General features: G+C 39.8%; 2 protein-coding genes across 3 annotated transcripts in view; one reads left to right on the top strand and one right to left on the bottom strand.

Annotated features, from left to right (window-relative positions):
• The window catches only part of xpr1a (xenotropic and polytropic retrovirus receptor 1a), a 71,228-nt gene extending 58,999 nt beyond the window's left edge, over positions 1-12,229 (bottom strand). For both annotated transcript variants that reach the window (XR_003693328.1, XM_028587005.1), the window contains exons 1-3: positions 11,654-12,229; positions 9,755-10,299; positions 3,845-3,896 (exon numbers count right to left, since the gene is read on the bottom strand). Coding sequence is in view for 1 of the 2 variants with exons in the window: in XM_028587005.1 (XP_028442806.1) it covers positions 3,845-3,896; positions 9,755-9,823 (121 nt within the window). In the remaining variant the exon portion in view is untranslated. The remainder of the gene's footprint in view (positions 1-3,844; positions 3,897-9,754; positions 10,300-11,653) is intronic.
• acbd6 (acyl-CoA binding domain containing 6) overlaps positions 11,687-14,664 on the top strand; it is a 29,458-nt gene continuing 26,480 nt past the window's right edge. The window contains exons 1-3 of the mRNA XM_028587006.1: positions 11,687-12,234; positions 12,476-12,540; positions 12,759-12,855. Of these exons, the coding sequence (XP_028442807.1) occupies positions 11,956-12,234; positions 12,476-12,540; positions 12,759-12,855 (441 nt within the window). The 5' untranslated portion in view covers positions 11,687-11,955. The remainder of the gene's footprint in view (positions 12,235-12,475; positions 12,541-12,758; positions 12,856-14,664) is intronic.

The following is a 14,664-nucleotide window of genomic DNA, read 5'->3' as shown; positions in this document are numbered from 1 at the left end:
ATTCCTAAACATCACTATATCAGCAGTTTCATGCAACGCCAAACGCAGGTAATCTGCACCATATTTTCATTTTAGTGTGCTGTATGATGAGACTGTCGGTCTCTGGGTTGAATGAGACATGGCTGTGATGATGGCTAGTGACAGAGATCAAGGACCCTGCATTAACTAAAACACGTTTAAACACCTAACAAGGTTAAAAGTTTGGGTGTTCCTTATCTGGTTCTTTAAAAAGGGATTGGTTAGGACTCCTTAAATAAAGGTGGACGTCTTATTTCAACACAATAAAACACAACTGATGGCATTTGATAAAACAAATTGGAGGCTACATAAACTTTTTGGTGACTACTATCACATTTGTTTTGGATGGAAACGGCAGAGCAATTCATTGCCACACAAAGAAGCACTGCAAGCATCCTATTTTCACACCGCTGCTTTTGTACTGTTATTGATTTGACTGCATAAAACATGAAAAGCCTTAAAGGGATAAGGCAACTGACAGTCAAGCCACAAGACAGCAGTGAAAATAACGAGGGCACTTCCTGAAGAAGGAGCTTTACTATATGAGATAGAAAAGTAAATGATTAATGAAATGGATGAGAGATCATCCGTTCATTTTTTTTTGTCTGATTCATTCATCTTTGACATCTAGACCTTGTGATTCAGAGGAAAATCCATTCTCCGGTCCCCTGAGCTGTAAGTCAATCGTAGCACCCAATTCCTTTCCTCGGACTGTGTGTGTGTGTGTGTGTGTGTGTGTGTGTGTGTGTGTGTGTGTGTGTGTGTGTGTGTGTTCATGGTACTACACTGGGGCCCCACCCTTACTCCTATTGCCATCACCGCCATCTCCCCCTTACTCCAGCCCAGCACAGATACCATCACAACAGAAGACTGGCCATGACTTGCAGTTGCAGGATTATAAAATGCTTCATAATAAAAATATAGGAACATTTGGCATGTGCAGCATGCAAAGATCGCTGGAAATAGTATGACATACACACACAGTATATGACACACACACACACACATATATACACACACACACACACACACACACACACAAAGATTACAGTTAAAGCTGTATGTTTATTATCTGGGGCCATTGTCATCTCTGTAATAATCAGCAGACTAACTGGATTAAATTGTGGCATAACTCATTCTAATGGTTGGAACAGGGGGAATCAGAGATCCAACCAGCTGTTCTCTCTGTCGTCCTATGGCTCTCCACAGTACAGGGACAGGCATGTTTTAATTACAATTACACAAGGACCAATGGAGGGACGGAGGGAATAAGAACAAAGGATTTTAATGAGAGGTGAAGGGTCATATGCAGCGGCAGAGCTACCATAATGTGCATGCGTTTTTGTGTCTGTTTGCCACAAGCTCTTTTAATTACTGTACATTCATCTTGTTGAAACTGAAGGATTAATTATGCTATAAATGGTGCTGAAAGAAGTGCATTTTCTGTGTTATGTTCCCACAGAGGCTCTCTGTGGTGGAGGGGCAAATGTGTGGAAAGTATGTTTAAACAAAAGCCCTGCTAGCACTGCAACACATAACACAGCATGAGAGACAATTATGCACTTATGGAAAGATAAAATCATGAACATTACCCATATTTTGTTAATGTTGTTGGCCATGTGTTGTGACAGTCTCACAACCTGACAACGATACATATGCAGAGGCCCTGACAGAGGCTTTGAAGTGCTGCCTGTTCAGTGTTGTGTCTATCTACACAGCTCTATCAGGTACTGCAGGGTGTTTAGTTAGAGAGCAGAGTGGGTGAACAAGTAGTTATAACCCAGTAAACTGCCTTCCTCAGGCAAGGGAAACATCTTCTGAATACCAAAAATGCTGCTTTTTGTAATGAATGAGGAAGGAGACAGAAGGAGAGAGAGCGAGAGAGAGAGCAGGGCGTGCCCTTGAATAAAATCCTTATAATTAGTCTTCCACTTAGGGACCAGATTTAATAAAATAATCAGGGTTTTAAATATATTGATATCACATTGCATGCAAAAAAGAAAAAAAACATCTTTTTGATCATCGATTAATCTAGCAAAAATGCTAAACAATCCCAAGTTCAATTGTGAGAATTGTCACCACATGACATATGTGTCCATATGTCATGTGGTGACGTGTCCTTGAGCAATACAGTAAACCCAAAATTTCTCCTAATCCTCCAGCGTCATGCACAGCTGCCATCGGTCTGCATTAAGTGTTTGTGTGAATTGGAGAATAAGAGGCAAATTGTAAATTGACTTCTCCACTAAGGTGAAAAAATAAAATTGCTATATAAATGCAGTCCATTTTTCCAATATCGTTCTGCCCCAGTTTAAATCCAATCAGATTTGACAGATTGGGTCTAGTGGATGTGAAGAGAAAGTGCTGCAGTAAGCTTGAAGTTTATAACAGCTGCTAATCTTGTTTTTCTTATGAAAAGTCAACAAAATCTCAGCCACAGGAGAAAGTACTAGACAGGGCTCAATAACGGTTTGTCCACTTCTACTGCTGTTTTCATTACAGCCTTCCCATAAAAACACCAAAAGGGACAGACAACTGTATTAATACGGTCAAATATGTCTTCTCTCCTACAAAACAAATGCCATTGCTGATACTCCTTTCTTTGCACTTGCCTGCTTCAGTGTTTTGGTGTGTGAAAAAAAGTGTGAAAAGCACACAAATCAATTTGATTGAGTGGGGACTGATGCAACGTCACAACGATACCAGATAAATGACACAGTAGGATTTTCTACCGATTGATTGATCCCGTCTCTATACATAAGACAGCCTCACATATCTTGCGACAAGCTGACAGAGGCAGCGCAGTGACCCATGGGTAGAGCTCAGACCTGAGACAGGAAACCATTCATCATGCACGTTGAGCTCGCCTAGCATGGCTAACAGCCTCTGGAGACAGCGCTTAGAGGAGAGACACAGCTCATATGTTATCATCAAACAAGACGTATACAATGGTAGTGTTAAATGTACTATTTAGGAACAAGTGATACCAATAGAAACACACACACACAAACTCCCATCGCTATCGAGACCGCTCAGCTGGAACTGAGCTCTGGGAGTCGCAGCTCTGTAAGAGGGCATGTTGCACAACACCGAAAAAAAAATCTTTTATTAAGGGCGCCCTGGTAGCTCACCTGGTTGAGCATGTGCCCCATGTACAAAGGCTCAGTCGTAACCACAGTGGCCGACACACACACACACACACACACACAAACACACACACACACACACACACACACACACACACACACACACACACACACACACACACACACACACACACACACACACACACACACACACACACACACACACACATATTTGGGCCAAAGATGAATTAAAGACAGTGGCCTTCCTTATCTTATTTTTGCTGTGTTGAGTAGCTGAACTCAGCACTACCGGTCATTGAACTCCAGCTCTGGTCTGCCACGTTGACTTCTGATACACTGTTGTTTTAACCCACTGAAAGTTTACTTCGTCAAGACAGTTTAAACATCTTTTCAACCAAAGCAAGTGTACAACATAAAAACCTCCCCTTAAACAACCTTTTAACTTGGCTTCAAAACATGTTTTCCTCATGCATGTTAAAAAGCTGGGATAGTAGGGTGATAGGTAATGATTTGGTAAATGGCCTTGGTCTGGTTGAGTCATAGCCTACAGAGTGAGTGGCAGCATGTTAGCAATGATTTCCACCTATTTTTAGCAGACGAAGGGCTGTTATTCTGGGGATGCCCAAAAAGGCCCGAGCAGAGTGCAGTGGGTATACAAGTGTATGTCTGTGGGTGAGTGTCTGTCTGTGTTTGTTTATCCAAGCAGGGGGTCTCCTTACCTTCTATGGACGGGGCTTGGTCCTGGGCAGCATACAGCATATCCTTGAATGCCTGATGAGGAAATGAGAAAACAAAATCACTGTCTGCAAACACTCAGGTGACACAGAAGACAGGTCTGTACACTGATGTGCTTCTGCCAGGATGTTAAATTAATGTCAAGTCATTTGAGGCATAGAGGATTAAGTGTATACATTGAGGAACTGTGAGGTCATTTAAAAGATTCAGTTCCACATCAGATCAAATGCACAAATGATCGGTTTACAGTACATACACTAGTACAAATAAGAAGAGATTAACAGTAGACTAAGAGGCATTACACAATTATTATCACCATCTGCTTTTAGAGTAGCATTTAAACCATCTAAAGCCATTTGAGAGACATTAACTAAACACTTGTTCTCCAGTTTTGAAGAATCTTGCAACTGCCACAGAGCTGTTAACATAATGAACAATGCACAAACTCCCTCATTTACTCCACACACACAGATTTCTAGAGCTTGCAATAGCTCAAAGAACTGAGAATGTACATGCCCAGCAGTACCATATTTTGGTTGCCAAATCTGACAGAGAGATTGCTGTAAACAACAAAGATTTTTCTACTTGCACCCAGTTTGTTATCCATTTTAGGGTATTATGTTTAGCTTGGGTGAATGACTGATTTAGTCTAACTTTAGTCTAACTAAAACAGTGAAACAAGTAAGGAAAGGAAATGGCCTGACTCCACAAGACTTTACAATAAACAACAAAGACTGCCCAGAATTTTAAAATGAACAATGATACTTCAAAGAGAGAGAGAGAAAGAAAGAGGCAGACAGACAGACAGACCAACTGACAGACAGAAGAGAAAGAGAGAGAGAGAGAGAGAGAGAGAGATTGAGAGAGAGAGAGAGAGAGAGAGAGAGAGAGAGAGAGAGAGAGCTGCAGTGGTTAAATGAGGTTGTTTCTCTGCAATAAGATTGATCTCAAAGATAATGGAAACTGACAGATAATTGCATGCTGGCTCATCTGAACATATCAGTGGTAATCAAAAAAGACTAAAACTGAATCCTGTTCAGGACCAAAAACTGTCTGTCTACTTAACTTCATGAAGTTGTATTAAGTACTAGCCGTATTCAGCATTTTGTCAGTAAATAAAATACAAATATGATGTACAGAAGAACATTGTTCTGTCATCCAAAACTGGCAACCTGTATGCTTTTCTGTCTTGTCTTTGACCATATCAAACCACTCTCTTTGTCCAGGTTCCTATATAACCTTCTGCTTTTGTAACATGACAGTGAGCGTTGTGAGTAATCCTGTGTGTGGGTGGAAACCCCTCAGAAACTGCGGTGCATTAGTTGCAACCCAGATTGTTGATACTTAAGTTCCTCTGTGAATTACATGCAGAATGAGACTCCAACACTGGAGTCTAATCCAAGATGTAAACATTTAATTCGCATTGTCTCTGGTTGTCTGATAAAGATCACAGGAAGCCAACTGTTCACACACACCATTGGAGCTGGCTAATCTCTGAGGAGCAAAAAGCCCCCCCCCCCCCCCCGACTAATAGGTGGGAAATAGACATTCAGATTCAGACAGGGAGGCATTGCCATGGTGATGGTGGTGATGGCAGTGATTGGAAGGGGGGCTCTTTGGGGAACTGGGATAAACCTGCAGGCTTGGCATGGTGAAACCTGTAGACAATAACTAAGCCAAGCCTAATGGGACAGTCAGTTTGAATGACCATGCATTAACGTGATGATGATGCACACTCAATAAACCAAACATGCGTTTATCACAAGTACCAGTACTCAAGTCACTCAATGTCTGAATGAGACTGTTGCCGATGTTGAGTGGACACTAACCAAAATATTTTGAGTGCTAGATGGGCAAATCCTTCCCCTAAGATGTCTGAGGTTGTTATCCCTGTGCTTGAGAAGATCACACAGTGTGCATTAATAGTTTGAAGAGATCTCTGGCTCAACTAGAAAGCCAACGGTACATCACCTGAATCCCTAGCTCTGTGTATGAGTGGATCCCTGCATGCAGAAAGACGAGTAGAGAGGATGGGAAGAGAGGATGGAGGGAGGGGAGCAGAGGGCTGGTCTGGTCGGGGACCAGATGTCCTCCCAGTGGGGGAGGTACGATGAGGTGAGGGTGGAAGGAAGGAGGGAGGTATGGAAAGGGGGGTTCTCAGCAGTTGCCATGCCATGCCTGTTGTATACATAATGTTTATATTGTTGAACATGCTGATAAATCACACTTTCATTACATAAAATACAGATGATAAGAGGGATGCTGTATATTTTATGTACCATTTCCATTACGTCTGTCACAAAACAAAAGCTCACTGTGCTGGTTTAGACATTTAAACGACATTACTCATATTAATTAGGGAAAGACAAGGCTTCACCTTTGAACAAATAGCAATCACTCACTGAAGCCACACAGGCACCTGCTTTTCCTCAACATAATGTCACTTTGCTAGTTTAAATTCTAAATGTGATTCTCCATATGCACTCTCCTCCTCCTCATCTTAGCTTACACGAGTGATTAGACTGCAGAGGTAAATGCATAAGTGGCCTTGTTCTCTCGCCCACACACACACACACATATACACACACGCACACACACACACATCTGCATCTCTAGCTCTCACTCTTTCTGTTTAATACACATTAGTTACTCAATTTCCATCTGAATTCAACAGTTGCCACGGCTAATTATAGTCTGCACGCACAGCTTACATGCTGTAATACAAACAAGTTTTTGCTTTTGCATGAAAAGCCCTCAATCATGTAGAGCAATTGACTTGAGAAAGCAGACAATAAAATCAGTTTATAAAAAACAGCTTTTTAAAAATGTTTGCACTTAACTATATAATTTAAAAGCCAATCATTCTCCTATTTATCAATCTACATCTCCCTACAATCTACAGCCCTTTGTCAGAAGCCTCTGGAGTTGGCAGGACATGCATACCTCCATACCAAACAGCTGTTTAGCATAAAGGTTCATAACTACAATCCCACAGGATAAAGCAGACACTTAATTACTCTATCACTCAATCGCCTTGTCAATGCCTCCATGTTCAAATGAAGTGCCTTACTAACTAAAGCCTGTATTTGCTGGAATAGCCACTTTGCCGCATCCTTCTCATCTGCATAGAAACTGGCTGACCAATCTAAATAGACAGCGCACAGCTTTCCACACAATAGCGTGCTCTAAAAAAAAGGAGGAGAGTTAAAACTGGGCTGCAGGTTAATTAACCCAACTAACACACAAAGGCAAGAATATCACTTCAAACCACATTCAATTTCGATGTGGGCAGCTGTAATATTGCATACGCCACAAAAAGTGTCATATTTTACTCCATGGACTATGGGTAAGAATGACCCATGTTGCTAGAATAATGTGTCAGTATGCAATTTAATAAACAGACAAGTCCATCACTGGCCACTGCAACACATAAAGCAGAAGAAAAAAAATCATAAGGGACTGTTGGCTACTACTGTGTGTAATGACTGAATGTTTATCTGAATTTCTCAAGGTATCTGTAATGTTCCCTTCACTGAACAGTCAATGGACTGAAGCTGCTTCTGTTGCACCACAGCAGCATATCAAGGCTTTGCATTTTTCAGAATTACATTAAAATTGATTATGTTTTATCTTAGTGACCCACTTCACTAAAGTCATTTGACTTTGCTTGTTGCAGATAAGTTTATGTTCTTGTCCTTGTCCTTGTCTCTTGACTTGTTTCAGAGGGCATTTAAGGCTCAACTAAGATGTCCATCATCTCTGATCTCTCCCTATCCCGCCCACTCAGGAGGTAGTGGTGTCTACAGAGGTCAGACAAAGACTGATGCAGCCGCAGTAACACAAATATACACAAACCCATACTTCCTGCAAAGCCTATGTATAATTCAGATTTGAGAAATAATACAAACTGTATGGATAGGGGACTGGTCTTGTTGTTCTACATAATTCAACAATAGCTACACATGTGACAACAATATGTTTGTAAAGGATGGGTTTTTGGGATGTTAGAAAAAAAAAGAAAAAAAAAGAAAAGGCCTATGCTCTATTTAAATTATGTACCAATGGTCGATTACAGTTGTGTTCACACAACATTTGTTGTTTTGCTTCAAATTTAAATGTTAAAATAAATAAATAAATAAGTACCTAATATAGACTGATAATCAGTTACTCTAGTAATAAAGTAATAGAATATCATTTGATATATCTAAAATAAAAACATGCAATCAATGCTTAGAATTGAATTGCCTCTATTGGGAAATACTGGTGTAAATATATTGGTAAAATACTATATAATTAAAACTTTAATGTCAATTCAAGATTATTATATGTAATATAACTGAATACCAACACTAAACGTAGATGACAGAGAAAATCTATCATCATCCATCTCAGGTCAGTGAGAGCCGAGCCAAAGGATGGAGGTGTAAAATGGCTGGTATGGCCATGCATCTGTCCCTGGGCTCACTGTGCGTCAGTCTGTTCACACAAAGACCCCGCATAGGCTGTGTATGTAAATAATCAATTAAAATGACATTCTACTTTAAAGTTGTCCTCTCTTCAGTGTGTACACATGTCTGACACCTATTTTTCCCCACTTTAATTATGTTGTCTTAAGATGTTTTTATCATGCAATGATGACAGCATATCATTCATGTCAGGCTGGACTGATCCAAATGTCTGCTGCAGCAATCATCCAACTTAGTAACACTATTTAGGGAATGTTTCCAAAATAAAACCAGTGCAGTGAGCTTCTGTTGAGTCTGGGATGTGGGCTGCTGAGAAGGGTCTTTGTCTATAATTCATAGAGCTAAATGGAATAGAGCAGCCGGTCCTGTCGCTGCATGTCTGCACTAAAGCTCTTAATGTAGAGCCAGCAAGATGTGGGGTGTGAATATGAAATACTCCTCAAGTACTGTACACCATCCAACAAAGACCATGTGTGCACACAAAGGTCCCCATCAATCCACAGACAACGGAAACCAAACACCATATCCTGTTAGATGAAGTCTTGCACGTTGATTCATAGAGACAAGCATTCCTATTTAATTGTGCAAAATATGAATACCAACCAGATCTTGATAAACTAAAAATACTATGTAACTCTGGTGAAAAACAAGGAATAATTTACAAAAAAATATTTGTGATTTTACAACAATGCAAAATCAAGGCCTGGGAGACTTCCCTTGCGTTCTGTTAGATTGTTGCAAATAATGAAAAAAGAAAAGAAAGGAAAGTCAAAAGATGGGTCATTCATTGGATGGAATTAACAAAGTAATAGAGAATGTACACACGTTTCTCTTTTTATTTATATACCCCTTAGTTTTGAACAAACTAAAAAAAGAAATCAAGACATGAAAGAAAACAATATGTAATTGAAATCAATATCCATATTCATTTTGTAAAGAAAAAGTGAAAAATGAACCTATAAAAAGCTTAAGAAATTATTTATTTATAGAATATTGCGAAATATTTATTTGTATTATATGTATTGTTAAAATTAATAACATAATTGTTTTGTTAATTTTTCGAGAATGAAAGGCATTCAATTGTTCAGTAAATTGTTAATTGTGTTTATTTTTAGGTGTTAAAACTCAATAAACAGCAATAATAAACCCTGAATGCTCCCTATGGCTCTGAACACCCGCAGTCAATTCTCCCTCCATAAACAATAGGACATCCCTTATCTTTCCCGTCGTTTATTGCTCTCATGAGCAGGCTAAACTGAAACTGAAAAAAGAAATCATTTAAAAAGCCTTTACATTTTGTAATAGTAAATTTTGACTCTTATCTTCCTCAAACAAACAAAAAATATGTATAATTTGTAGGAATTTCGGCCATGCCCATATTCACAAGGAGTTTATTTCTAATAACCTACAAGATACATTTCACTTTACCTCATACTGAAGATACTGTTTCCTCCACTCTGGAGTAATGTGGGACGAAAGATGCTCCGCGAATTTCATTTTTGCCAAATCAACTATCCCCTTGAATCTCCGTTAAATCCAAGAGCGGCTGTCCCCTTCCTTGTCGACGCGACTTTTGTTATTTCAGTCAACTTGCTCGCTCAACATGCGGTGCGACAGCCCGGCGCACTCTGCTCCTCTTCACTCCACTTCTGGCTCGTCCCGGTCAGTGCACTCCGAGCAGATCCCGTCCCACATACTATTTCACGAGAGGGACGGCAATGGCAGCGGTCTCTCTTTAACAGGTAGTCAGTTTAAGGGAGCCGGTGAGAGTGGCTCAGTGACTTTGCTCCGTCCCTCTCTGGGCAGGTCTGGGGACATTGCGGTCCGCCATCGCATTGAGCCACAGCGACGTGGTTGCGTCAGCAGAGCGCGCAGTGGCACCGGGCGTTGTTGGGACCTCCGCTAAAACTAGTTGGCAGTGCGGTCAGGGAACCCCACACCTTCTACACACAATTCAGTTTGTTGTTGTACGTCTGCAATCAAAGAGGGGGTACAGTTAAACTTCAAAATAGAATAATCTAGCCTACTTTGAAGTTTACATTCCATGTTTTCCAACGAGCTAGTGCAAACTCAATTTCAAGATCACATAATGATTGTAAACGTACTTTTTTAAGTCATTATTGACTGTCCTCATCTCTTTGTCTCTGTTTTGTGGCATTTCTGATTAGCAGTCCTTCAAGTTATGGGTATGCAGACTTTTTCGCAGAGTATCCTACTTCTGCTTATTTCTACAATTTATCTTAAAATGGGACAGCGAATTACATATAGGCTACTTAGATGCTCAGTTAAATAGGCCAAAAGAAGCCTTTGTTTGTGCTCTGGAAAAGCACAGAGTTTTAAGAGAACAGGATAATAGGCTACCATTATTTAGGCTATTTCAAAAGAATGTCATTATGCTGTCCATACAAAGATCTCTACATTTATGACAAATACAATCAAAGGTAATGAGTGAGACTATACACATAAACAAGCTGGATTGGCTCGTCTATGTATTTGTGTAAGAAACATATAAGATATAGTTTTAAGTTTGGGACAAGCGCTAAGTGTCTGTTGCACTGCGGTGTAGGAAGGTCTGGCAAAGCGACACTAGTTGCAAGTGACAATTCATCGTTATGCCAATAGCAGCACCTGCTGGACAAACTGCGCTAATGCATTTCCCCACCAATTGGTCTAAAAAGTTACTCCATTTGCCTCATGATGACAGCTGTCATTGAAATGGAACAAATGGGACTTAAATTGGACAGAGTAATTATTTAAAAAAAATAAAGCTAAAAGAATAATAATAATAATATAGCAATGATAAAGCCCACATTTACTTTACCTGCGTTATTTTCTGTCTATGGTTACTAGGCTGTAGATTGAGGACATCTCCAAGCAACCATGTAGCCAACAAGCAAAAATGCAGGCCGTAACGTTAACGTTACACTTAAAAATGACCATGTTGGCAGCTGTAGGCTACTATGTGATAAAAATGCAAATAGTTTATACCTCTGTTGTCATCTGATGAAATTAGATTTGGATAATACTAGATATTACAAATAAACCATTTTCTTTTGTACAAGTCCAAATTAAAGCTAACGTAAATTTTAGTTAACCTAGCTAGCTAGCATACCTAGCTAATTATTGACGTTGACGTTAACGTTAAGTTAGCTAACTAGGTTAACAATAACTGACAAAGGCGTTTCAACTTGGTTGTTTTCACGTTAACCGGATGGTTACCACACACACAATGAACCCAAAAATATTTTCTTTTCATGTAGATTTTGTGATCTACTTCAAAAACACAGTCATACCAAAACGAACCAAGAATTTCACAGTTTCTTTTACCGTTTGATTCGTTGATTTTTTTACCAAAGGAGCACCATGAAGCACAGACCGGAACCTTCCTTGCTAGCAGAAAGTTTTAGCCGGTGCTTTTAGTTGACAGTGCCTGAGACGGACCAACGGTAGAAACAAATCCGACTGTCACCGATTCTTAACGATAACGGATTAAAAAACGAAATCGGCGCTGAAATACTCATCAAATATATTTAGGGTAGCTACTCTCCGTTCGTCTTTAACGTTTTTAATACGAATCTACGGCGCACGTCGTCTCTGACGGAACGCTACCGTTATAAACCAAAATAACAATGGCTTCTGGGTCGCCGTCGTCCTCTCCGGACACTGCGACGGGCTCAGGTACAGACCCAGCCCGGCCCGACACAGGGGAGCCTCTCGGTGGAGCAGGCTCGGACTCGGACTCGGACATGGGTTTGGGTAAATTTGACTGCAGCGCCATTGACACGGGGGACCGGCTGGATGGAGAAGGGCTGGAGCAGGAGTTTGAGTCTGCAGCCGACCGCGTACGAGATCTGGTTCAGACGGCCAGCAGGGACCAGCTGCTGTACCTGTATGCACGATACAAACAGGTGAGTCTCGGATTAAATGGCACTGTGGTCGTGTAGGCCAAATGTAACACCTCAAATACTTGCAGGATGTGGCTTTTAGATAAGAAGCACATACAGTACATTGTATGAATCCCTAACAGCCTTGTATCATCACTGATTTTTAACATATGAGGTAGGCCCAGATACCTCTGTTGTCATCTGATAAAATTAGATCTGGATAATACTGAATGAGATGAATGATTCAGACTTGTTTTGTTTTCAGGCCAAAGTGGGAAAGTGCAATACACAAAAGCCTGGCTTCTTTGACTTTGAAGGACAGAGAAAATGGTATGTAGCTTAAAATTGGATGATCATTTTGAATAAATAGTTTGCACATATGTTTAAAATGTTACAAGATTGCATGAATTAATTTGTCATCTTGGATTGAAGTTTAAAAAGCACTGAATGAATGAATGAAGCCATCAACACATGGTACAGATACAAATGCACACCCCATACAACTGTAGGTTTATGATTGTGTAGTGACAATTATGCTCCCATTACAGGCAAGCCTGGAAGCAGCTTGGAGACATGGAGGCGGATCAGGCAATGCAGGAATACATTTCTTGTGTCAATGTGTTAGACCCTGAAGGCTGCACAAAGGTAATCAGAACCATTTCTGAGAAGTTAAAGCGGATTTCCAACACCAATGTTGAATATAAATTAGTGTGTATGGTGTACTACTATACATGTTTGTATCATTCTGAATCCTAGTGTAGTGGATGCAAGGGTAGGAGGCTTAATAACGGCTTAATAAAACCTTAAGTGAAGCTGTAAACATCACAGATGACAAACTAGTTGCATACCTGGTGAAATGAAGACATATCTTGTTTGCAGCACTCATTTTGTTGTGCTTAAAGATCGATGTTGGTGGAGTTTGTCACTTGTTGATGATGCTGAACTAAAGGTAAAATCCATCCAATCAGAGAAAAGCTCCTACTACTGTTCAGTAAATTATACAGTGCCTGCAAGACTAACAACATTTTGCTAAATGGCTAATTCCACCCACCTTCATGTTTAATGTTAGGATAATTATTTATCAAAGAATGGACAAAATCACTGGAGTTCTCTTAAAAGTTTGTTTACTTGCAGCAAGTAGAGTCAGTTTACAGCACTTCAGCATAAGTACAGAAAATGACTGAAGATTGTTCACAACAGTGTCCCTTTAAAGGAGTTGGGAGTCAAGTTAGTTATTCGGTTCATACAATCAGTAGCTTTCTTCTTATCTCTGATCAAGCCCGGCATCTCGTCCACATTATGCGTTCTGCCCTCAGGGATACATCCTGTGCACTTTGCGAGGTCACTCAGCTTTCATGATTAACACATGAAAGACAGAAATACTAAAACAGAAATACTAAAACAGCAGTTTGGATGCAAATGGTTTAACAAAGAAGCAAAACCTTTCTAAGCATACTTTTTCTAACATTTAATTAAAACTAGCCTTTAGAGGTGTTTCAAATGAACATATCAGTATTTGACTCAGCTCTGCTCCACTGTAAGCTTTAAGGTATGACAAATAAGGAAACGTTTGTCATTGCTGCCCTTTTAAGATGCAGTGCAGTTTTTCTGCCAGTAGAGGTCAGTGTTACAATGTAATTTTGTCCCAGGCCTTTAAGTGGCTCTTTATTTTGTGCATGTAGCATGAAAAATACATGAGAAGGTTATGTTGTCTTCCTCAATAGCTGACATTTTGGGATATTAATAATGCAAGAAACTGTCATAGTTCTGGCTATTTAGAGTACCTGTGTGTATGGCAACATAAGAGAGGCTGTTGTTTACATCTCTACACACTCCTGTGTTGTATCATTCCACTGAGTAAGGAGTCTTGTGTTGCCATGCATAGGCTGTCCTTTGGGGCAGCAGCATTCAGTTACAACAACAAGTTTGTACTGTCTGCTTAGTTGGGAGGAGTATTATTGGAACACTAAGAACAATTTTGTCATGCTTAATTTTTTAACATTATAATGTATGCTGAGTAAATATGAATGTAAATATTAAACATTGAGATTTTTACATAAAGAAATTATGTTCTAAAATTAAGATGGTTGCTATTAGGCCAACAATATTAAGTCTGCATTGCTTTGGAAAAGACTGGACCATTCTGCTAAGTTTGGGGAATTTCCATTAATTAATATAACCAGATAAAACCTCAACCTGAACCTCATTTTATTTGGTATTTGAGATACATAATATAAATACTACTATACCATGTTGCCATATATGTCAAAGTTGTAATTCTGCAGCTTTTATATACATTCAGGGGTTTCAGTACTTAGACCTTTATCCTGGTGATAGTCTAAGGATTAAGGACCAAAATGTTCAATTTCTAAATAAAAGTTTATTGTTAGTAAATAGGACAGTGTGCGGGAATTCTCTTTTCTCTCATTGGCATTTCCTACTATACACCTGTCC

The sequence above is a fragment of the Perca flavescens genome, chromosome 9 (genome assembly GCF_004354835.1).
Source record: "Perca flavescens isolate YP-PL-M2 chromosome 9, PFLA_1.0, whole genome shotgun sequence".
NCBI classification, from domain to species: domain Eukaryota; kingdom Metazoa; phylum Chordata; class Actinopteri; order Perciformes; family Percidae; genus Perca; species Perca flavescens.
The sequence above is the reverse complement of the archived record's forward strand: the minus strand, read 5'-3'. Positions and strand labels throughout refer to the sequence as shown.